This window comes from Lipophrys pholis (assembly GCF_963383615.2).
Source record: "Lipophrys pholis genome assembly, chromosome: 2".
In the NCBI taxonomy this organism is placed as follows: domain Eukaryota; kingdom Metazoa; phylum Chordata; class Actinopteri; order Blenniiformes; family Blenniidae; genus Lipophrys; species Lipophrys pholis.
In genome coordinates this window covers 4387577-4413062 of record NC_137636.1, presented here as the reverse complement: position 1 = coordinate 4413062, position 25486 = coordinate 4387577, and the positions used below count along the sequence as shown (strand labels likewise).

Genomic DNA, 25486 nt, shown 5'->3' with positions numbered 1-25486 from the left:
TTTCAGTTAATAACACAATGAACATTATAGCGTTATGACACTGTGATGGTTTTGAGATGGTTGTCATGTCACGTGAACACATTCTTTACAAAAGGTTCACACTTGAGGATTTATTGTCTAAAAACAATAAATACCATTAAAACACAATAAAATGTATAAAAACGCAGACATTAAACTATAATAAGACGCATCGTAAGTTATTGCACTGGAGTGTTGCATCGTCCTCAGACCTGACAGCAGACCATCTGCAGTTCCGAAGTCTTACGGCCCGAGGAATGAAGCTGTTGCAGAACCTGGTGGTTCTGCTCCTCAGGCTGCCAGAGGCTAGATCTTTGCTCACGACAGACCATCTCCGTGATGGAAGGCAGAGAAGTCTTCTCTGCCATCCTCACCACTCTCTGGAGGCCCTTCCAGTCTGCAGCTCATCAGCTGCCGCACCACAGAGCGATGCCATTGGTCAGTCCACTCTCTGAGTGGTGAGGATGCTGGCAGGTAGATTTATTCTCCTGCGCTGGCTTTGTCAGATGTGTTCTGGGTCCAGGATAGATTGTTATGTTCACCCCCAGGAGCTTGATGCTTTCTATCACCTCCACTGCTGTGTTGTTCTAATCAGTGGAGAGTGGCAGGATGGGCTCTTCCTGAGGTCAACAATGTCCCTGAAGACCCTCAAACACTCCCCTCTTGACCCTCGACCATCTCATTCCACCGAACACAGTGAACAATATAGAGTCACGGCACTGTGATCGGTCGGGACTGAAAGGAACATTCTCTGGTGCAAATGTCTTAACATGTTATTTTTCTCTGTGGTAATCAACTCGGCCTCAGTTTCCATTGTTTGCGTCCGTATCCTGAGTGTGTTTGTAATTTTCTGCATTGCAGCAAATGGTGATGAGCCTGCGGGTGTCGGAGCTGCAGGTGCTGCTAGGCTACGCCGGCCGCAACAAGCACGGGCGCAAGCACGAGCTGCTGACCAAGGCGCTGCACCTGCTGAAGGCCGGCTGCAGCCCCGCCGTGCACATGAAGATCAAAGAGCTGTACCGACGGCGCTTCCCGGCCAAGATGGTCTCCCACTCAGAACTGGCCCTGTCCGGACCGCACCACCCCGCCACGGCGGGTGTGGTTGGAGGAGGCGGCGCGGCGCTGCCCGCCGGCCTGACGCAGCTGGCGTACGAGGGGCACGCCGGTCACGGCGGAGCCCCGTCGCCCGCCGCCCTGCTCCCCCTGTCGCTGCTCGGTCCGGGGAAACACGAGCTGACGGGGCTGACGCACCACCTGCCCGCCTCGGCCACGCTGCACCCGGTCCATCCAGACGTGAAGCTGCAGAGGTTACCCTTCTACGACCTGCTGGACGAACTCATCAAACCCACCAGTCTAGGTAAGGACATTCTCATGTTTGTACCAAATAACGAGAAAGTAAATTTTACCTTTTTGAACTGGACTGTTGAAACAGTGGGGCACAATAACATTTAAATATCAAACTTTAAAGGTTTTTTTCTTGTGGTGCAACGTATGTGTGATTAAAGTGACAATATTTTCACAAAATCCAAACAATTTATCCCAAAAATTACTCTAATCTCAACATGAACACAATTTTAATGAACTTTCTGGTGCAAAATACAATGAAATAAAAAAAAATAAAAAAATGAAAAATTGCATTCTGCATGGTTTTACAAACTTGTCATGACTTTGAGGCTCGTTTGCTCTCATCATGGCAGCGTCTCTGGAAGAAGCTTCATGAAAATGTTTTTTTTTTTTTTTTTCAACCTCTTATAAGACTGGAGACTATATTTGGTAACTTCTCTTCTTGTCCAGCTCAGATTTCAGTTTGTCCGCTTTTCAAATATTAAGTATTTGTCAAATTAAGATTCCTTTTGTTGCATTTGGCAGAAATGTAGTGATGAATGGTGAAAATGTGCACGATTGTGTTCAATTTCGCACTTTCCAACAAATGTATGAATATATATTATACATTAAGCTGTTTTAATTTAAAGGGGTCAGATTATGCAAAATTCACTTTCTGATGGTTTTCCAACAGTAATAATCATCCCCATACCTGGACTGACGTCCCAGAAGTGAAGACAGTCTGTCCTCTCTGTCCTTGGCTTGTTTCAGGTTTTAAAAAGTGTGTTGCTCCAACCAGCCAATCAGAAATCAAACCCTATATAGTGTCATCGGGGGTTTAGCCAATCTCAATCAAGATAGGCCCTCCCTTTGACTCCTCCCACAATTAGGCAGCTCTGCTCTGGCACATGGCACCACGAGAGGAAGTACTGGCTCCTCTTCCCAAGATAGGCGTGTGTGGGCGGAGCCAGTCCAGCTCACACAGACACAGCAGATTCTGAATGCAGCTCCTATGATCCAATATTCAAATGGAGGAAAATCAAGGAGAAGCTGGATTTGGGGCAATAAACTTTAAATACAATGTTTTTGAACCAATGAGACCATGTGAAAGTGTTGAAAAGCCGTTTAATATGACCGCTTTAAGTCAGAATGTTGAGGAGAAAAGTCTCTGAGGTTGGAAGAATTTCAAATTTTGCTCTTTGAAGGGTTAAATATCCAGGCTTTTCTCTTGTCTGACTCCATAAAGTCTTAGCATTGTCCCGTGGATCTGCTGAATCTTGGTTTTTATCTTGGTTAGATTTGTCATTGCATTAACTCTACATCCAGCAGCCTGCCTGCACTTAGCATAATAACACTCCGCGGGCTCTGGGATATATTGCAAATACATGGAAATGTCCACATTTTCCTACATTAGCATTTTAATGGAGTAAGAGGCCATCTCGTGATTAATCTGCCTGCAGATACATGTACAAACACAACGCCTGCAGCTCTGTCATCGCACCCTCTTCCTCCCCTTTCCGCCACGTTCCCCCCTCGACCCCCCCCCCCGTCTGCCCCGCCGACGCCCTCGGTCAGGATTTGCATGCGGAGTGATGAAACCAGGCGGTTGTACACCTGCCCTCCAACACACCCTCCTCTCGTAGGAATCACTCAGATGAGAATCACGTGTTCGCGTCGTTCTCACACACGTCTGCACGCGCAGTACTCTCAGACCGCAAACCCCCCCGTAAATAATGCGTGCTGGTCGGATTGTCTTGAGAAGAGTGCAGAGGGTGAGCGGGGAAGAGTGACGGGAGGGGGAACTAGAACCAACACTGACAAATCTTCCAAAATGATCAAACTATCGTGTAAAATAGAATTCCCTCAACGGAAGAGTCAGGGTTTACGTTTTCATTCTTACAGAAGAACGTGACAGAATCGGAATCAAATGAGGCTTTTGCAAATCAGAACTAAAGGAATTGATTAGGAGAGACTGAACCGTAAGTCTTGTGTATTGGTTGTGTTCTATTTCTAGACTTTAGATCCATATATGTCCGTTTTTTTTATGGGACGTTGACACGAAGCCGTCGTTTTCGCCGAAGGAAACTAACACGAGTCAATCTGAAGCCTCGTCTACAAACCAACGTCCCAAGTGAAAACACAGGGGGCCTGAGTCTGTGTGCAATGGCAGCCTGCTGTTCTGGATTCACTGTTTCTTGCAGTCTTTATGTGACTGTGTCCACTTTTCTTCTCTCGTAGATTTTACAGAATTTACCAGTTTAAAAACACCACCCAAAAAAAAAAACCCCTCGTTAATATCCAAAAACTGTGATCCAAGAAGATTGTTTCACACACTTACTGAAGCCAAGATCATGTCTTTATGTGCTCATTAAATAATTTCAGAGCTGATTAGTCAATAATACTCCTCCAGTTTTAATAACCGAGCGATTGCTTCATGGTTTAATCACAAAAAACATCATTTCACCCCTCGATCCTCTCAGATGTGATCATTCTCACATTTTTACGAGACAAGATTTTACCTCAGGCTCTCTGAAATGATGTTTTCCAACCAAACAATTAATAAGTGTCGGATTATTCAACGATTGAAGCAGTTTGTGGTCTCAGCTTTTCACTTCTTTGACTTTATTTCACTTCCTCCTCCCAGCTCGTCTATAAATTCTCCTTTCTAACTCAACTTAATGCAGATTTCTGTCGCGTTGACTTCCCTCGTTTTGATGCTTCAAGGCAGGGATTTATTCTAGACTTCGTGTCTGGCTCGCTCTATCTCAGAGCCCTCAATTTCATCTCCTTTAATTTAATAAGCACTGGGTTTGTTGATTCTCGATAAGTGGATTTGTGAGGAATTTTCTCCTGATTTTCAGTAATGAAAGTTAATATAGACTATAAATATCTTCATTTTGGAAACTTTTGTATTTAATGTTTAACCCATGAGAGTCAGTGTGATTTATATGTAATGGGAATCTGTTACAAACTGAGTGAAATGACATTGATTAATAGTTAAAACATCTAAATAGGTTAACACTCTCACTGGGTGTCTACAAAAGTCTTCACAGTCCTGTTGTTTCATTCTAATCACTTTTTAGTGCCCCTGACTTGTTTTTATATGAAAAAGCGAGGTGTTCAGTAACTGTTATTACCTCATAATGATTACTTTTCATGAGACAAAAACAAGATGAAAGTGACCTTCAAAAGACGAAACCTTCAAGCTTCACATTCGATTTCAGTTCTCAGTTTGATATAAATCTTTACAAGACTGGAATCAAAATGAAAGTAACATATTTCATCTTCTATATTTATTGTGATGTGACGGCATGCAGGAATACTGCTGATGGTTTTAGTATCCATTTGTTTAGTACGTCAGTTTTCGATAATGTCACATTTGTTCATTGGGTGGCAGTAGGGAGTCACTTTTCCCTCATTCCTGCACTCGTCTGTTTTCCTTTTTGTACTCATTCATTTTCTGCTCCTTCTTCTGGTCATGGACTTAATCCAAACTTTTCCAGAGGGGTTTTGATCTCGAGTCCACATTTTCAACGTCTTGGTCTTGACTTGCTCTCGGAATGCTCCGGTCTTGGTCTTCACTCAGCCGCCACACTACCAGGAAGCACCATCTGGTGGTACAAAGTGGTATTACCATAATGATTGAGGCGAGCTGGATAATTGAAAAAAAATACTTGGGTAGATTTTGTAATAGACAATCTGTAGTCTTATGCAGTTACAAGATTGAGCAGGCTGGTTAGCATGCTATATTTAGTTGTCATACCTGCAGAACAACACGTTAGACACCACGACTGTTGTTTTCTTTTAATACCCTTTTCCTAAAGGTTTTTACTATAATAGTAATTATTACATATGCAACTTTTAAAGTATTCTACTTTACCTTCAGTACATGACAAGGTGTAGTTAACTCGTGTAGCCACAGAGGGCGCTGTTCCGTTTGTCCCTCAAACAATAACTCGATCACACACAATCATTTCCATAAAGAGTCTCTGAGCAGATCAGTAATTATCGTTAGGAACATTTCCTTCCATTTATCTGTAATGTTCTTTGTGTCTATGACACCTTTTGGATTTTCTTTTCCATCGATTCACTTCATTTCGAAAGTCTGAAGTAAAATCACATACTGTACCTTCAAGTTTTCCCTGGACGTTTAGGGAATACACTGTTCTCATGGAAGGAGATGTTTCTGTAGCAGAGACGGATCAAAGAAAGGATGACCTGAATAAAGGTGTTTAAATGTGTGGAGGCTGCTTCAAGGCTGCAACAACTAAAGACTTACTGAAGCAGCCTTTACTGCACATTCTTCACTTGTGTTGCACTATTTGTCGTTAAATCAAAAGAAATTAACAACAAATACAAACATCAAACTGCACTAAAAATAAACAATCATAAAAACCAAAGTTGTTTTAACAAAATTAGTATTTATTTTGTGTCACCAGGTGAATATTCAGATTGTTTTTGAAATATTATGAAATGTTGGTTGAAAAAAAAAAAATTTATAAATATTGACTGAGTAAGAATTTGTGAAGGTTTCCAACAGAAAAGTTAAGAACATGATGAAATATAAACGTTTCACTTCTATTTGTTTCCTTGTTTTGTTTTTCATGATGACATTAGTTGAAACTTTGGTTTGAAATGGAGGCCTTGTTGACACGCTGCCAGTTGTATTGTATCTGCGTATGTCTTTTTTCTTCACTATAAACATTAACGAAGGGGGAACACGGACATTCATATGGACAGACGACCTAGTTTGATAGTTCTTACGGTGACACACAACTATAAAACGACTCCACGTCCCTGGAGAATATGGACTCTACGACTCTGTGGTATCCATGTGGAGTGGCAGTGTCTCCACCGCCTACAAGGAAAAGGCCCCGGGTATTCCCGGGGTAGAAAGTGTAGTTTTTGACCATCTACACGGCCACCGAGATCAAGCAATTTCGAAAACAGCTCGTTTAAAAAAAAAGTCGGTTTTCAGTAGCTCCGAGCTTCACCATTTGAAATCATTGCACAAATTTGGTCGCGCAGACTAGAAGTAGCGCAGCGGGTATTTCCCCTCGGTCTGCATCTCGTCTGTGTTTCTGCATCATTTTGTGACGGACAGACGATTGGATCAACCGTCTGTCCGTCACAGAGAGCCCGCCCTCCTCCACACGGTTACCAAGGACGACTCCTCCGACGTCCCCGTGCGAGACGCCATCTGGCCCGTCAGGTTAGCTGAACATTTCACTAATAAGATCAGAACATGACAGCTGTGGTTCACACATGTGGGACAAGAAGTCACTGAGGGGCTTCATCAACACTTCACGTTCGCCCATTTCCTGCTTTAACCTGATTTCCTGAAATTGGGTTTCTGCTGAGCATGTAAATGTGGTTATGGCTCTTCTTCCCACTGTCTACCCCCCCCCCCCCCCCCCCCCCCCCCCCCCACACACACACACACACCCCCCCATCCGGGCTAGTAAAGGTTAGTCTGGACTAGTTCCCCCTGCATTAGTGTAGGCATCATCACGTTCCGTCCTCTCTTCTCTTTTTAAGGATCTCATTGTGGTGCACATGCATTATACATGATCTAATCACCATTTCTGGAGGAAAGAGATGCTCGCTCGCCCGCTCGCTCGCTCGCTCTGCGTTTGATGAGCGTTTCCTGCATAATGGCTCGTTAGAGGAGAAGATTGCGGCGCGGCAAACTTGTGGTTGGAAACCGTCTCCAGCTTCTCCTGAAGATGAGTCAGGTTTCACTTTGGTCTCCTGAATCCTTAAAAGAAAAATAAAAAGCAGTTGTTTTTGGGGTTTGATTGTTCAAATGTTTTATGATTACTCCTTTAGGCAGGAGGTCACAGTCATATTTTCCTTCAGTTTGTTTTTAAAGGTCCGGAGAGAGAAATAAAATCTGCTCTCAGTGCAGTAAAGTGTTTAGTTTGATAACGGGACGTAAACCCTGCCTGTACTGTATGTCAGGAGCACTGTGAATAACTCCACACTTCACATCCAGAACGCTTTTACTGAGATCCCGCCTAAAGCTGCTAATCTGAAGTCTTGAGATTGTGTATGTTCTGTGGAGAATGTACAAAGAGGCATCACATGCACACAGGAGCATTTAAATGAGCGTTTTTACAGCAGGATGATCCTGCTGGAGACGGTTCACTATGTAGTGATTGATGGTACCAAAACAAATAACCCAAACAAAGCCTGCGGAAGAAGTTATCAAACACATTGGAGCATGAAAGACGTGAGATGATCTGTCACAAAGAATACAGGAAAAAAAAAAGAAAGGGAAAATTTCCAATAATAAAGTCTTTGTATAACGGCCCGTTTATACGATATTTTCATGTCAAAACAAAGCTTTCCTAGCGTTTGGTGCTCAGAGTCACTGAAAACACAAGTTTATGAAAACTACTCTCAAGGTGGAACTTTTTGAAAATGATCTGACTCTGTAGAAACGGGGGAAAATGCAACTTTTCTTAAACACCGCTACTGGTCTTGCACACTATGGCCGTAGATAGTTGTTCTGCACATGCTCAGTAGATGGACAATAACAATGTTTTCTCCAGAGTGTCATGACTCCATATCCTCCTGGGACTTGTAGTTTTATTTTGACAGTCACCTTCTCAACAATCCAACTTGGTCGTCTGTCCATACGAATGTCTGTGAACTCCCATCAGTGTTCCTGGCGTTTCCGTGGAAACTGACATCATTTTCAAAAAGCTCCAGTGTGAATGCAAAACTGTTCTGAACGGATGCATTTTCACTCGAGGCGTTGTTGATATTAGCCGCGTGTCTGCTGAAGGAGCCGCTTTACAGTCGCTTTTCATGGGTTATGAAAACAGACACAATCATACCGTTTCTGGAGGTAGTTGATCCTATTCTGGACAGGTGACCGGTCCATCACAGGACACACACACAAACTTCTCATTGGTTCCTTCCACTGACTCACTGTCTGATCTCTGGATTTGTTCCGAGCTTCAGATGAATCTGCAACATTAACGGCTGCAGATTAATAACGTAACTAATTCTGTTCCGCGTGTCGTACAGATTCCCTCCAGATATTACGCAGCTCTGGAGCCTCTTTATCTTTATCAGTCATGAAATGATCGGAACAAATGTAGTTTTCAACTTTTCTCTATTTACCCCAGCGGCTGATGTTTAAGCTGCATTCAGAAGTTTCTTCTCCTCACGTGGTCGCAGTGGTTTTCACTGTAAAGCAACGTTCCTGCAGCTCCACTGCTGGGAGTTTATTGTTTTCAGTCACACTACTTCCTCAAACAATGTGTTTTGATTTATGGAAGGATGCATTTATATAAAGGAGGAGAAGGGCGAGTTATGTAATCTCAGATTGGAAACACACCCACACACGTGCACACACACACACATACACACACACATACACACACACATACACACACACACACACACACACCCCTTAGTGTATAGGTATGGTGTCAGTGTTTCCGAGCTCATTTACAGTGAAGCGGTCCACGAAGCCTGCAGGCTTTTCTTTAACCTCAGAAATCAAGTAGGGAAACGGCAGAACAACACAACGTTCATCCAGGAACACACAAGCTGGTTTCACTCTCTCACTTTGCTCCCTGATCATCATCTGAACCACAAGTCAATTCCAGCGACTGCAATGACACATTATTTCCCTCCCACAGGAGGTATATATTATGTTTATCATTGAAAATGTTGACCGATTTCTTTATAATCCGCCAGATCAATAGATAATATCCAAAGGAAGAAGTGCTTCAGTTTTATCTGGGATCTAGCTCATACTCTGGATCCCTAGAAAAGACTAGATCCCCAGTACTTTTAAAACCTGGACATGTGGATTCAAAGGTTTAGATAAAGTCTCATCAGCTTCACCTGTAAAGGTCATAGTGCAAACCCAATACCTCTAACTTTTTGTGAGTGAAGGATGTAACTGTGAGTGAAGTAAGGTTCACCTGGACAGACCTTTATTGTGAAGAGTTATCTTCTCGTGCTCGATCATAGCATGAAACTGACTTCATGTCTCTGTTCCTGACAAAGTATCGCTAATGAACAACAAAGTAAACGTGAACGATCAAGCACCTCAACTCTGCTTTAATCTGGTCAAACATGGACTGAAACACCGATGAGCTTTCTCTAAGAATTATACAGTAACTCCCTGCTAATACTTTGAAATACCATATTTACAAACCCCATAAAAGTTGTTGAAATGTAGTCATTGTTGGGGCGTCTTCAGGAGCCTGGGCCGTGTTATTACTGAGTTTGAGGGGTTTTCAGGGCTGCACCTTCTTTATCAGCTATAAGCTGCAGTTTTTGATGGCGATGTTCCAAAACATCGACCAACGCCTCCTCACTCCGCTTCAAAACACAACCCGAGACTCGGCGGCTCGGATCCTGACCCCCGGATGATCCCCGCTGAGCCGTTATCTCACCGTAAACAGCTCAGCCTTCTCACATCATGAATATCAACAAGAGGAGCTCGGCTGCTCGCAACTATAAACATCGCTGGGCTCATTCAGCCCATTTCCCTCCGTCGTCGCCGTCATCGCCACAAGTCAGCTCATTATTTGGACTCGGTTCTTAATAACTGTAAATATTTGTGGCTCTGCTCTTTGGGTTCATCTCAAACATCAGTAACGCCGCTGCTTCCGTCACTGTTGTAGTTTTTAATGTGGCTCCCAGCGACTGTGTGGCGGCCTAAAGACTGGATTGCACCAAGACGTTGTGAAATGTCCGCAGAGAGCAAGCGACTGACCGAGGAAGCTCCGGAAGAGTCTGTCAGCGTGTGACTCTGTGACACTGATGCAGATAATAACAGGGAGTCGGTGTTTGGAGGGAGAGACGCTTCCACTTTGGGAAAGGCTTTTGTTGCCTTTGTGGGAGGAAGATCCAGAATCTACCTTTTGTGGAGGTTTTTTTTTTCATTGTCGCGTTGCGTTGGAGTGACGCAGAAAGAGTTCCTGTGTGTGCGTGCGCCTGCGGTTTACCAAACTGAGAAAAAGTAGCAAAGCCACTAACAAGGTAATGAAGTCCAGCTGGGTCTGGTTCTGCCGAGGAGCTGCAGAGCCGAGCACATTCTCCCACGTTTAGCTCATACGTCAAACCAGAGAAGGACCGCAAAGGTTTCACCGGATTTCTTCTTACTGCAGAGTAAAATAAAAATAAACATTTAATCTTTATGATATTTATGCTTCTCAGACTCCAGGAGGGAGATTTCTCAGTTTCACAGTTTGAAGCTTTTCAACCTTTTTGGGCGGCGACTGTGGTTCAGATGGTCCTCGTCCAGTCCCAGGGCCTGTGGTTTGATCCCCGTCTCAGCCTGGACATGAGTCAGAGGGTCCTTAGGCAAGACATACATACATACATACATACATACATACATACATACATACATACATACATACATACATACATACATACATACATACATACATACATACTTCTCAGTTGGTAGAGCGGTTGTCTCCCAATCAGAAGGTTGCAGGTTTAATTCCCATCGTCACCTGTCTACGTGCCGAAGTGTCCTTGGGCAAGAGACTGACACCCCAAACTGCTCCCATTGGAGTGACAGCACCTTGCATGGCTGCAGCCTCCATTGGTGTGTGTGTGTGAGTGAAGGGATGAATGTGATGAACTATGTAGAGCGCTTCGGGGCTGCTCACCATTTACATACGTCAATTCATTTGTCTTTTCATCCAGCCTCCGTTCATCTATACATGCATACATATCTATAGCGAGCTATATATATCTGTTTGTCCATTTGTCCATCCATCATCCATTTATTCATCTATAATCTCTTCGTCCATCTATCTGATGTGTAGATTTGTGTCACTCAGTCATCATCTTTATGTGTGTATGAGGCACAATGTCCAAACGTCGGACACAAATGGTGCACAAGTGCAATGGTGGTGTAGTGGTTAGCACCAGAAAACATCCAGTTTGATTCCAGGTTTTCGAGGCTCTCTGTCTCAAATCTTCCCTGTTTTCAGTCTAAAATCCTGCATAAATCTCAGATTGCAGGTGGGATTAGATATGAGTCTGTGCGACGTACCGCTCACCTGTTCATGGAGTAACCTTCCTTCACCTGTCGTCCGTTGACATCAGCTCCAGCACCTCGTGACCTGAAGCTGGATAAAGCAAAAGAAAAGATGGGTGGTTGGATTACACTCATTATTATTCACTGAAATTCAATTTCATTCTGAGAAATCCCATTTTAAACTCAGTTTCTGGATTCGTTCCATTTGCCTCATTTCTGTTTGAGAGTAAATGATCTAACCCAGAGCAGGCCCTGTTTAGAGATGATTTCAGCCTCGTCAGCTGTTTTCTATATGAGCAGCAGACTCTGCGTCTCACTGTGTCGTTTACATCGTCCCTGGTTTCTTTCCTCTTGGCTGTAAACATCAACCTCCTGAAGGTCACTTCCCCATCTGTCACGCCTGCCACCATCTGCCTGTCGAACCTTTCCCTCTTTTCAGATTAGAAAACAAAGTAGGAAGCAGCGCGGCGCTGGTCCAGCGGGGGTCTCAGGTGTACTGTGAAGGACGGAGCGTCTGCAGGTTTCTGCACCCGGGGCAGTTTCTCTGAATCTGCTCTGAGATCCAACAGAGGTTTCTGAGAAGTTCACTTCACAAACACACATAGAGAGTCCGTCTTCAACGCACACAGAGCGTTTGTTCAACTCAAGTAAGAAAATAAAAAAAGAACAACCTAGGATTTTACATAAAGTTTGCATTTTCATCAAATCTTTATTTTTATCCAATTAATTGCTCCAAGGTGGTTTAGTTTGCTTCTTAACAAAGGAAATATATAAAAATAAGCTTTTTTTTTAACAAGTTAAACATGCCTTCACCAAAGCTTTGTCGTTGTAGGACATCATATGCAAGTCCTTCTGCTTTATACAGTACTTTACACTGACACAATTGACGTTTGACTAAGCCCCGCCCCTGAACCAATAGCGTTCAACTACCAACCACCAAGACTCGGATGAACATTCTCAGCTCCACAGAGAAGCGTTAGAGCTGGCGATACATAAATCATTTAATGTGCAAAAAGGGTCAAACTATACAAGGACAATTCAGCGGCGTTGACTTTATATCGTTCCTAAAACCCAAACAAAACATGGACAAATGTCTCGTGTGGATGAAGCCGTGAGGCAGACCACACAAACTCGACGCCACAACTCTAAACCAGAATGTATACATTTGTTCCAAAGTAAGGCAACGTCTTGTATAATCTTAGCAGTCTAGTCGTATACTATCAATCACATAAAGCAGCGGCGAGCTTCTCTGTGTAATAACGTCTTTCTAAACTGGAGCTTCTGACCTGTTGACCTCAGATCAGAAGACCAACGGGCTCGAGGCCCTGAGTCCTGTCGCTGTTACTTCCTGTCCTTTATTCAACTTAGTTCTTCCCTTCGTGTACAATATCCTGATTTTCCCCACCACTGGTTTCCACCTTTAATCAGACTGTGAGGCTATAAGCTTAGACTCAGTGGTAATAAAGTAGTTTAATTATGAATGAAATCAGATTTTCTTCTCCCTGTTCTATTTTTTATCATCAGACTGAACAGAAAAGTCGTCTGCGGAGAGTTTCGGTGCACAGTCCGAGTTCAGGGACATTCCAGGGCGTCGGTCATCTTTGGTTTGGAGGGATTCTGAACGCGTCATGGGTAGTTTAGTTTTTCTCAATGAAAAAAAATATGAAGGGCTTTGACTGTGTCTCATCATGAAAACAGTCCGTGAGGCCTCACTTTTAACTTCACTTAGATTGTTTGAACTCCACATTTTGATGGGTAAAGCTTCGTCCTGCCATGCAGTCACTCACTCTCACATGTCTACAATAATCTGACTTCTCCTGTTTGCTGCAGGACGTCTGAACAAATGCCGGCTCCTCTGTGATGCAGCGTTACAGATCCGTACTGATAGAAGCTCTTATTTATTTATTGTAATTATGCTTGCACCTCAGAATTAATGTCCCAATGATTTATTAATGTTCATATTCTAATGAGACCCATTAAGCAGAAAGAAGATTGCAGAAATGTTCCTCGCAGTAATTACGGATCTGCTCAGAGCCTCATTAATTTAATTTCTTCTGGCAGGAAAGAAAAGTAGAAAACTTTCTGCGTGTGATGTCGTTAACGTTCTTCTGTGGAGAATAAGAGCTGGTAAAGTCAGCTGAACAGTGACCTCAGTGGGGAGAACAGGGAACTACAGGCTGACGTGTAACAAGGCGAGGGCTTCACTGAAACGATGAGATCAAACCAAACCGCCAGTGTAATGCTAAGCTAAGCTAACTGAAGCTCGACAGCTATTAGTGATGAAGAAAAGAATTGAGAGAGAGAGAGAGAGAGAGAGGAGAGAGAGAGAGAGAGAGAGGGAGAGAGAGAGAGAGAGAGAGAGAGAGAGAGAGAGAGAGAGAGAGAGGAGAGAGAGGAGAGAGGAGAGAGAGAGAGAGAGAGAGAGAGAGAGAGAGAGAGAGAGAGAGAGAGAGAGAGAGAGAGAGAGTGAGAGAGAGAGAGAGGAGAGAGAGAGAGAGAGAGAGAGAGAGAGAGAGAGAGAGAGGACGGAAGACATCAATCAAAGTTCATTCAACCTTCTCCTATCTTGTGGAACCACACACAGAAAACACCAGAAACAAATTCCCTGTTGGGGGGTTTGGGGGGGGGAGCAGGTGAGGACAGAGAGAGAGAGAGCTCTTTCTATTTATAACCAGTGTGCCCGGAGAGGAGGAAGACTGTTGTTCGAAAGCACACTCAGGCCTGATTTTGTTCTGCAGTGCTGAGAGGGGGGGGGGGGGCTCAGAATGAAAACATCACATCCAGATTATACAGGTATGTGGGTGGGGAGACAGGTCATTACCACCAAGATAGACGACTGTTTGAAATCCTGATGAGAGGACGGAGCTGACTGGTCCAGTAATCCACCAGGAAGTACTCTTCATCTGTACAACGCCCTACAAGGAGAGGAACTCTGTGTGTGTGTGTGTGTGTGTGTGTGTGTGTGTGTGTGTGTGTGTGTGTGTGTGTGTGTGTGTGTGTGTGTGTGTGTGTGTGTGTGTGTGTGTGGGTGTGGGTGTGGGTGTGGGGGTGGGTGTGGTCAGGCTCTCTGACAGATTAAGGCTCCAGTTCCACAACGTTTGAAGTGAAACGCTTCACTTTAGCATCTTCGTTTCAGAATTGTTTCACGTTTACACGGCAACGTTACATGGGAACTGCTGAATTGCAAAAATGGATGTAGTTTGCATGCCAGGCCATGCGTTGGTGCTGCTGTTTGTTTTTTGTGAGAACAGTTTGCTACATAACGTTAACAATGTGAGTACAAAGCACTCCCCGAGTACGGACTTCTGGTTCAGCTCCGAGGTTTGAACCTCCCACTCCACGTGGAAGCTCAGAGGACCTGCGGCGTCTCTAATGGCCAGTTATTTCTAGCACGTGTGGGCGGGTCTATAAATAGAGCGTCTTCACCTCAGTGTGAGCGTCCAGCTGTTTGTTCCAGCCTCAGCAGCCCCTGTAAAACCCTGAGCCTTCTTATGCCACCATTCTGTTATCCCTCCAGAAGTAACTAAGTATTTATACCCCCCCCCCTCCACTCTCCACAGCATCCGACAACAGCCAGAGGTTTCAGGAGACGTGTTTTGCGTTTGCGTTGACGCCGCAGCAGGTCCAGCAGATCAGCAGCTCCATGTAAGACCCCTTCATGATCAGTTTCCTCCATGTAGGAGCTGTCTGCAGACATGTGACAATGACCTGTCTGTCTCTCCGTCTGTCTCCTCCGTCTGTCTCTCCATCTGTCTCTCCCTCCGTATTTCTCTCCCAGGGACATCTCTGGGACCAAATGTGACTTCTCAGTTCAAGTTCAGCTGCGGTTCTGCCTGTCGGAGACCAGCTGTCCTCAGGAAGACCACTTCCCCCCCAAATCTGTGTGTGAAAGTCAACGGGAAGCCGTGCAACCTGCCGGTGAGGCGCGCGCACACACACACACACACACACACACAACACACACACACACACACACACACACACGCACACGCGCACTCTACTCTGACGCTCCCTCTTCATTTCCAGGGTTATCTTCCTCCAACCAAAAACGGCGTGGAGCCCAAGCGGCCGAGCCGGCCCATCAACATTACCTCACTGGTCAGATTGTCCACCACCGTCCCGAACACCATCGTGGTGTCGTGGACCGCCGAGATCGGACGGGTGAGAACCCAAAGTCCCCTGAAGCTTCTCAGACTGACCGTCAGATTTTAATGTTCCAAAAGATATTCCATTGCTTGTCTTCATTTGACATAATTTCCCCCCAAAATTCTCAATTTTTAAGACAAAAACTTTTATTTTTTTTGTCCATTTGGGTTCTTGTGATTGGTTTTAACTTGGGATGCGCTGGTACCGATACCGGTATCTGGTCCGATGCTGCACGGTGTACTCGTACTCCTTCAGGATTCCCACCACAACCCAAAGAGTTCTGTGACGTCACGCATCAGTGACATCAGCAGCAGGTAGACGAGAGAGCATGAGCGACGTCCGCTTGACCCGGTTGTCCCTCGCTGTGTGTCCACAGAGTTACTCCATGGCGGTGTACCTGGTGAAGCAGCAGTCGTCCACAGTGCTCCTCCAGAGACTACGAGCGAAAGGCATCAGGAACCCCCGACCACTCCAGAGCGCTCAGTAAGACCTGCAGCCTCCGCCCCCCGTACTCGTACACTGACGGAATATATAGAAATACTGCATGATCATCTCAGCCTATAGGAGACAGTACAGACTAAGTTTACACGACAAACGATTTCAAGTGAGAATGCAAAACTTTGGGGCTTAAAGGTTCAGACCACGATAGAGAGGGAGAGCACAGACTATAATAAAACAAGGAAGCATTTTCATTATAATTTAGTGATTGAGTCCCACCTTTGTTTTCTTCCACATTAAACTCTGAAGAAAAGAGTAAATAAATTAGAAAACAGCCTTTCGAGAAAAGTTGAATTTAGTGTTTTCGAAAAAATAATTCTGGCATTTCTATATTGAGTCGAATATACTGAGACGTGAATGAAATATTAAAATGTGAAAATATAAACCAGTCAGCCTGCGCACCCTAAAAAGAGATTTTCTGCATCTTAAAGCCTGCAGTGTGTGTGTGTGTGTGTGTGTGTGTGTGTGTGTGTGTGTGTGTGTGTGTGTGTGTGTGTGTATAAGTTTCATGATTTCTTGATAAAATATGTTGTTTGTTCTGAACTTATCTTCAGTAGAATGAAGAATCTGTGTGCAGCATCACACACGTACAGCTTCTCCTCTCTCCGTGCAGATGCTTATTTATTTATACGCTGTGTGGACGTGATGTGAGAGAAGCAGCAGGCTGATAGAGATGTACTGAGGGTGTGCGTGCGTGCGTGCGTGCGTGCGTGCGTGCGTGCGTGCGTGTGTGTGTGCGTGCGAGCGTTCTGCGGTTCGTCTCTCTCAGTCCTCTCTGTGTCTTCTGTCTTCACTCTGCAGTCAAAGAGAAGTTAACAGCAGACCCGGACAGTGAGATCGCAACAACCAGCCTGCGAGTGTCGCTGCTCTGCCCGGTACACACACACACACACACACACACACACACACACACACCACACACACACACACACACACACACACACACACACACACACACACACACACACACACACACACACACACACACACACACCTCTGTCTGCACAGTGGACACACACACATCAAACTGCCTCCATCGTCTGTCTGTTCCATGTGGGTTTTCAGCACATACCTGCTGAGTGTGTGTGTGTCCAAGCGTGCATTAGTCTGTGTATTTGTGTGTATGCATGTGCACGTTGTTTCATGCATCCGCACCAACAACAGGTGAGTGCACGGGTGTCCATAGATTCAGGTTTTTTGTGTGTGCCCGTGCATGCATATTTATCTCCTCCATACCTGCTGCATCCTCTTCACAACTCGTGTGTGTGTGTGTGTGTGTGTGTGTGTGTGTGTGTGTGTGTGTGTGTGTGTGTGTGTGTGTGTGTGTGTGTGTGTGTGTGTGTGTGTGTGTGTGTGTGTGTGTGTGTGTGTGTGTGTGTGTGTGTGTGTGTGTGTGTGTGTGTGTGTGTGTGTGTGTGTGTGTGTGTGTGTGTGTGTGTGTGTGGTGTGTGTGTGTGCAGCTGGGGAAGATGCGGCTGATGATCCCGTGCCGGGCGCTGACCTGCTCCCACCTGCAGTGTTTTGACGCGACACTTTACATACAGATGAACGAGAAGAAGCCCACATGGGTTTGTCCCGTCTGTGACAAGAAGGCGCCGTACGAGCACCTCATTATCGACGGGTGAGACCCCCCCCCCCCCGACACACACACACACACACACACACACACACTCCACCCTGCACCCCCCAACCCCCTCTGATATCTGAGGGTCTCTCACCTACAATTCCAGCTTTTCTTTGCCATTAAAGCGTCGTCTAAATTCCTCCATTGTCCACCGGGTGGCAATGTTGAGTCACTTCAGTCTTCTGCATTCAAGTGAAAAACGTAAACTTTCTGTAGTGATTTGTGGGTCTGTTCTCACAACAATGGACCTTGGGTTAGGGTTCGGGGCTCCATCGAGGAAAACGCCTTTTTTAATTTTTTTAATGCTCCGACTTCCTTTCTGCTTTAATGTGGCTGATTTAACCTCTAGTTTCATCCACTTCAAAGTTATTCCGTCACTTTCTCTGTGTCCCACCTGTAAAAATGGCTGAAGAACAAGAGCAGAAATGTAGTAAATGAGTCGCAGCCGCGAAAAGAGAGGAAAAAAATGGACAAAATAATGACAAGGAAATAATTAATCACACACAGTTCACCTCAATCAGAGGTGTCGGGTCTCCGTGTTGTGTTGTGTCGGCTCCTCTTAAGAAACTTGTTCAAAATGTTTTCAAAATGAGAAATTTTTACCATCATGCTTGGTCGTTTTGCCTGATTGGAGCCTCTTGCGGGGCAGTTTTGGCCCACGAGCACCGCTGACGGGTAAACGGACGTCTAAAATGCTGCGAAAGTTCAGTGTCAGCTGTGTGTCTGTCAGAAGAGTCGGACCTGAAGACTGAAGTGTGTGTTTCTTCCTCCAGCGGAGTGTTTGACGCAGCGAGGAGCGCTGAAACCTCTTTTACACTGTGTGTGTGTGTGTGTGTGTGTGTGTGTGTGTGTGTGTGTGTGTGTCAGGCTGTTTGTGGAGATCCTCAACAGCTGCTTGGACTGCGACGAGATCCAGTTCAAAGAAGACGGGAACTGGGCCCCCATGAGGTCCAAGAAGGAAGTGCAGGAGGTCTCGTCTGCTGCGTACAACAACGGGCTGGACGGTGAGGGTGTGTGTGTGTGTGTGTGTGTGTGTGTGTGTGTGTGTGTGTGTGTGTGTGTGTGTGTGTGTGTGTGTGTGTGTGTGTGTGAATCCTGTCACAGGAGGAGGCAGAACATCTCCACCCTCCTTGTTTATGCTTTGCCGGATTCAATTTGGTGAAGCATCAATCAGTAAACGGCCTGTCGCTATGGTAACAGACACTCTGTATCACTAATGGGAGCAGTTTATCAGCGCGACTCCGTGTTTCGACACACCAGCAACATGTAAATACCTCTCAGAACCACAGGGGGGCGTCTTTTTATACATTTTACTGAAGTAAGACTCTTTCTTTGGGTTTTTTGGTTAAGATTATTGATTAAACTTAACAAAGCAACCATTTAAAAAGCCGTTCAAAACATCCAGATTATAGAGCATCTACCTTCTAACATCCAGATTATAGAGCGTCTTCCTCCACTAACATCGAGATTATAGATCATCTACTTTCTAACCTCCAGATTATAGATCATCTACTTTCTAACGTCCAGATTGTAGATCATCTTCCTCCCACTAACATCCAGATTGTAGAGCATCTTCCTCCACTAACATCCAGATTATAGCTCATCTTCCTCCATTAATATCCAGATTATAGTGCATCTTCCTCCATTAATATCCAGATTATAGTGCATCTTCCTCCTACTAACATCCAGATTATAGTGCATCTTCCTCCATTAACATCCAGATTATAGAGCATCTTCCTCCACTAACATCCAGATTATAGTGCATCTTCCTCCTACTAACATCCAGATTGTAGAGCATCTTCCTCCATTAACATCGAGATTATAGTGCATCTTCCTCCTACTAACATCCAGATTATAGAGCATCTTCCTCCACTAACATCCAGATTATAGAGCATCTTCCTCCACTAACATCCAGATGAAAGCTCATCTTCCTCCATTAACATCCAGATTATAGAGCATCTTCCTCCATTAACATCCAGATTATAGTGCATCTTCCTCCTACTAACATCCAGATTATAGAGCATCTTCCTCCATTAACATCCAGATTATAGTGCATCTTCCTCCTACTAACATCCAGATTATAGAGCGTCTTCCTCCACTAACATCCAGACTATAGAGCATCTTCCTCCCACTACCTGATGTACCTTCAGATATAATCCAGATTACCGAGTCTGGCTCCTCCCAGCAGGTTCATGTCGGACGTCAGCCGGTTCGGAGCAGCGCAGCTCGTCGTCGTCTCACGGCGGAGGAAACGGCAGCAGTAAGAAGGTGGAGGTGATCGACCTGACACTGGACAGCTCCTCGGACGAGGAGGAGCTGGACTCGCCGCCCCCGCCGCCTCCCCCGCCGCCGCCCCCCATCAAGAGGGCGTGTCCCTCCCTGTCCCCGACCTCGCCACCCGCCATCAACAAAGGGTGAGGCCGCCACGTTTTGAGTCTCATTTGATGCGATGCTGCGGCTCATTTTCAGGTCGTTAATGTCTGCGGATGTTAAATGATTCAGGAGTTTCGCAGTGGAAGAGGCGTCGGCCTCCTCTGGCTTCTCCCCTCCTCCTCCTCCTCCTCCTCCTCCTCCTCCTCCTCCGCCTCCGCCTCCGCCTCCGCCTCCGCCTCCTCCTCCTCCTCCTCCTCCGCCTCCGCCTCCGCCTCCTCCTCCTCCTCCTCCTCCTCATCCGCCTCCGCCTCCTCCGCCTCCTCCTCCTCCTCTCTCTGCTGCGCCGCGACAAACCGCCTGAGGCAGATCGGGAGGGAGGCGTTAACCTCAACAGATGCACGTTGTGTCAGATTAGATTCATTAAGTTTATCTGAAGCTTCATTTGACTTTAATGAATCCACCATCATCGTCTGTCTGGAGTCTGACTCCGTACGTCCTGAACAAAGCTTCACTCAGATCACAGACGGTTTAAGCTCCACATCAACACTTCATTGTGTTGGGATGAGCGGTACGATTCAGTCCAGCAGAGGGCGCTCTGAGTCAAGTACAGAACAAGCTGAAGAAGAGACGGGTTCTGTTTGAGCTCGTTTCCACAATGACTGAAACCCTGAAAACACTCGGGCTCCGTTGTTTTGACTCGTCTCTGTTTATAAACTTTTTTTGCTGACCCTGTATAAACAGAGCAGCGACCCTCTTTTGGGCCTCAACCCACCTGTTTAAACTCACTGCTGCCCCCTGGTGTCCAAATAATCCATTTCTTATTTATTTTTTCCCTCCATGCATAAAGATTGAGATTAAATTCATGAACTCCTTCCAGAATTAAAGTTCCTCCCCTCTGCTTCCTCTTCAGCGTGTTGAACCTCCACCACCAGGCGTCCCCCGTGAGCCGGACCCCCAGCATGCCCGCCATGGACACCAGCTACATCCCCCCCGTCCCCCCCCTCATCCAGGACTACAGACCCTACTACCACACCCCCAACGACCTGTCAGGTAAGCCCCCCCCCCCCCCCCCGAACTATTTGACCCACTTGTTTCATCTATATCACGGCTCGTTCAGCCCTGTTTGTACTTTCACGGTTTCTTTTTATCTTTTTAGTCATTTTAACAATTAAACTGTTTTCTAACCAGTAGATTTAGCTATTTAAACTTCTTTTTTATCCATTCCAGTAGTTTTTTCCCGCTTTGTAGCACCTTTAGCAGTTTAGCTGCTGAAGCTATTTTACCTATTTTAGTCTCTTCTTTCTTTTTCTTTTTTTTGCTGTTTTAGAAATGGGAGCCAGTTAAGCCCTTTTAGCTCCATCTTTTTTTTAAATACACATTTTTGGTGGATTCCGCTGTTGTTGTTCAACCTGTTTCAACTCCTGTAGCTTTTTTATCGAAATCACTAAAATACAAAAAATTATGTATTTTCACATGAAACGTCTCGTAAACTGGAGCTGAATCTTTTAAGCTTCACATCCTCAACTAAGTTTAATTTTAGACAGTTTAAACTTCCCAGATTATAAATTGCACAGATTAGTGTTGACAGAATCTTTGGGGAAAAAGTCACGACACGTAGAAAAAAATAACGTATAAAAGATAAATGCAGTGTTTCTGAAAATGTCCCGACAACAAGGAGTTTTTTTTATTTTCATTCTTGGAAAAAAAACAAAAAATGTTCCTGAATGAATTCTGATGAATGAAAGAATGAATATTCTCCTGCATCAGTGTGTAATTAGTGTAATTTGATGCTTCATCCTGAGTCTGTTTGTTCTTCATCTCCAGAGTTGAACTTCTTCTCTTTTCTTCAAGGAGACAATCATCAGGTACGGAGCTCTGATCATTATGGGGGTAAAAAAATACACAAAAAAATAGAATCTGGTTTCACTTTTAAATGAACTGAAGTCATCTGTGCCGTTTCAATTCATCACATGTTCAGTTGTTCAGACGTGTTTCATGATCGTGGTCCTTCCATCACCGAGGAAACTGATCATGATGGACCAGCAGGAGCTCGGGCTCACATTTCATCCAATAATTTCAATCTGTGGTCTTCTAACGGACTGGTACCTCAGATTACTGCGGCAGAGGAGCGTTGGGTGTAAAAAAACATTTATAGAAATTCATTCAGTATTTTTCATCCCCGTGTCAGTGGTCAAATCTGACGTTAAACTATCATTACCATTCGTTTAAGCCTGTTTTTAACAGCTAACATTCAGATAATAGAGCATCTTCCTTCACCAACATCCAGATAATTGAGCACCTTCTTCCACCAATATCCAGATTATAGAGCGTCTTCCTCCTCTGACATTCAGATTATAGAGCATCTGCCGCTAACATCCAGATTATAGAGCACCCCCCTACACCAATATCCAGATTATAGAGCATTTCCCTCCTCTCACATCCAGACAATAGAGCATCTTCTTCCACCAATATCCAGATTATGGAGCATCTCCCTCAACTAATATCCAGATTATAGAGCATCTCCCTCCTCGAACATCCAGATTATAGAGCATCTTCCTCCCACCACCTGACGTAGTCCCAGTGCTGATGGCTCAGCTAATGCTAACCCTCCAATTTTACAGCTGCTATTACCAAAAGGTATTAAATGGAACTTTACTAACAAGTTGTTTCAGTGACTCCGAGTAACTAGTAACTATGATGACCTTTCAGTAACTTCTCACAGCTGTGTCTCTGACTCGTCTCACTCTCTGATTCGTCTCACTCTCTGACTCGTCTCACTCTCTAACTCGTCTCACTCTCTAACTCGTCTCACTCTCTCATACGCGTCTCACTCTCTAACTTGTCTCACTTTCTCTGACTCGCCTCACGCTCTCTGACTCGTCTCACTCTCTCCGACTCGCCTCACTCTCTAACTTATCTCACTCTCTCCGACTCGTCTCACTCTCTAACTTGTCTCACTCTCTCCGACTCGTCTCACTCTATCTGACTCGTCTCACTCTCTCCGACTCGTCTAACTCTCTAACTCGTCTCACTCTCTCTGACTCGTCTCACTCTCTGATCTTTCTGAGGATTATCACCACCAAGTCGCTGCTGCTGAATCTTTTTAAAGCAGAGCAGCAGTGAAAAGCACAAACCAACCAACCAACCAACCAGAAAGCTTTAACTGTCTGAGTGATTTGAATAAAGAAAACCTTTAAATAGACACTGAAGTGTCTCTATTGCTGCTGGTTATTATTGTCGATCACTGGGTTCACTGTTGATTGTGAAAATGGAGCCGTGTTCACGGAACAACTTTGATTTAATCTTAATTTAAGATGAGGTGAAGCTCTGAGGAAAAGCACACATGCACAGAGAGAACATGCAAACTGGACCTGGGGGTCGTTTTATCAGACCTCCTGCAGGACTGTGGCAGAAAAGACACGAGAAAATGAACCCAGATGTTTGTTTTTATCTCTGCTGAACTTCAGCTGCAGTCGGACTGGAAAACAGCTGAGCACACACACTCACACACACACACACACACACACACACACACACACACACACACACACACACACACACACACACACACACACACACACACACACACACACTCTCCGCTCGGTTGCACCATCATTTTCACATTTTATTTTTCGCTGGAATCAGAAAGACGTGTTTAGTAAAACTACCGTTTCTTATTAGAGACAAAACAAAGTGATAAACCATCACGGACCATATTTGAAACCTTAACAGATATTTTAGTTCTGCCTGTTTTTGCATTTTGATTGAAAACATTTTAATAATATTATGTTGTTTATAAGAAATCGATGAATTCATCCTCTCACAGTTTGAAAAACAGATCGACATTCAGATATTATCAAACATGAGCGACATGAGGATGTACAGATTCAATGCATATAAAGTCATTATTACATATATATATATATATATATATATATGTAACAACCAACAGAACCAAATCGTGGCCAGACATGTGGCGTTTTTGCCGTTTCCATGGAAACGGACATCATTTTCAAAACATTGCTACATAAAGCAGAAACCTTTCCTGAAATGAAAAACGATGTTTTACTTGAATCACGTCTGCATAAACAGAATCTTAATTTATTCTTTAAGTACGTCTGTACGATATCAAGCCAACATGTGAAAATGTTTTTGAGTATTTTCAATACGATTACAGACAAAGTACAAACAGACGATGTTAATCTCTGCGCGAGGATGAACAGTGCTCTTTCTCTTGCCCCGCTGGTCACGCTTAGTTTTCCTTTTATAAGGTTTTTCCTGTTTGAATCCTGCCAGTGTTTACAGACACAGATTCCCTGGAAGAAAACTTTAAACAGTGATTGTCTCTCTGACTCCTCCCCCCCCCCCTCCCCCTCCCCCCCCCCTCCCCCTCCCCCTCCCCCTCCTCAGCATTATAACATGGTCATGGCAGCGGCGGCAGCCGCCTCGGCCTCGGACGACCACGAGCTGCTCTTGAACCGCTTCCTGCCGTACAGCACGTCGTCCTCGGCCTCCCATCTCTTCCTGGACCAGTCGGGGGCGTCCTCCGGCCCCTCGCTCACCGTGCCCACCAACGGGGCCGGCAACTCGGGGAGCAGCAGCAGCAGCAGCAGCCTGCGCGACTCGCACTCCGCACACTCCACACACTCCACACACTCCTCGCACACGCACCCCGGGGTGGTGGCCGGCCGCGGCGGCGGCGCCGAGGCGGCGGCGGTGGCGGCGGCCATCTACGGCGGGATCCCCGACGTGATCTCATTGGACTGACCCGAGGTGGGCGGGGCCTGCGCCCTGAGCGCTCGGACCCGGCCCGACGGCAGCGTGGGCTTCTGACCCGCACTGACCCCCGACCCCCCCCCCCCCCCGGGGACGGTACACTGACTCAGAACCCGCCCAGCATGTGAACCCTCAGTCCTGCTGACTCGGCACACAGCCAAGACGCTACCTGAGCAGAAGGAGCGGCGCCGTGTACAGAAAACAAAATCTATTTTCTCTTTTACTTTTGTAATCGGGACGTTTTCGGTCTTCTGAGCTCCGACCGATGTTTCCGACGAGTCGACGACCTCACGCTCGCTGTGGATTCTCTCTCTCTCTCTCTCTCTCTCTCTCTCTCTCTCTCTCGCCCAAGCTCTAAATCACGATGTATTATTTCTCTATTTGACGACGAGAACTTTTTTAGATTCGCAGTTTCTTCATGTGCTATTAATTTTATTATGCTCTTAAGTTATGTATGATATTTAAACTGTTTTAAATATATAATATATATAAATATATGCATTCCCTTTGACCTTCAGGTTAATGCTGTAGTGCAGAGGTTTTCAAAGTGTGCGAGGACGAGCCCGCGCGTTTAGCATTTGGAGTGCTAAGTGTCCTTTCCTTCGGAGGTTTCTTTCAGCTCGTCACCAAATACAAAAAGGTTTTGGAGCGATAGCCGGGCCTCACCATCACGCTGACGTTTTGGGTTTTAAGCAGGAGGGTGT

At 45.2% G+C, this 25486-nt stretch overlaps 1 protein-coding gene across 1 annotated transcript in view; it reads left to right on the top strand.

Annotated features, from left to right (window-relative positions):
* pias1a (protein inhibitor of activated STAT, 1a) overlaps positions 1 to 25165 on the top strand; it is a 57559-nt gene extending 32394 nt beyond the window's left edge. Inside the window, 14 exon segments of the mRNA XM_080488772.1 lie at positions 880 to 1375; positions 14926 to 15010; positions 15144 to 15234; positions 15236 to 15283; positions 15392 to 15526; positions 15888 to 15971; positions 15973 to 15994; positions 16811 to 16884; positions 17470 to 17630; positions 18501 to 18637; positions 19822 to 20047; positions 20917 to 21056; positions 21831 to 21871; positions 24417 to 25165. Of these exon segments, the coding sequence (XP_080344898.1) occupies positions 883 to 1375; positions 14926 to 15010; positions 15144 to 15234; positions 15236 to 15283; positions 15392 to 15526; positions 15888 to 15971; positions 15973 to 15994; positions 16811 to 16884; positions 17470 to 17630; positions 18501 to 18637; positions 19822 to 20047; positions 20917 to 21056; positions 21831 to 21871; positions 24417 to 24773 (2094 nt within the window). The 5' untranslated portion in view covers positions 880 to 882 and the 3' untranslated portion in view covers positions 24774 to 25165.
* Positions 25166 to 25486: the final 321 nt, after the last annotated feature.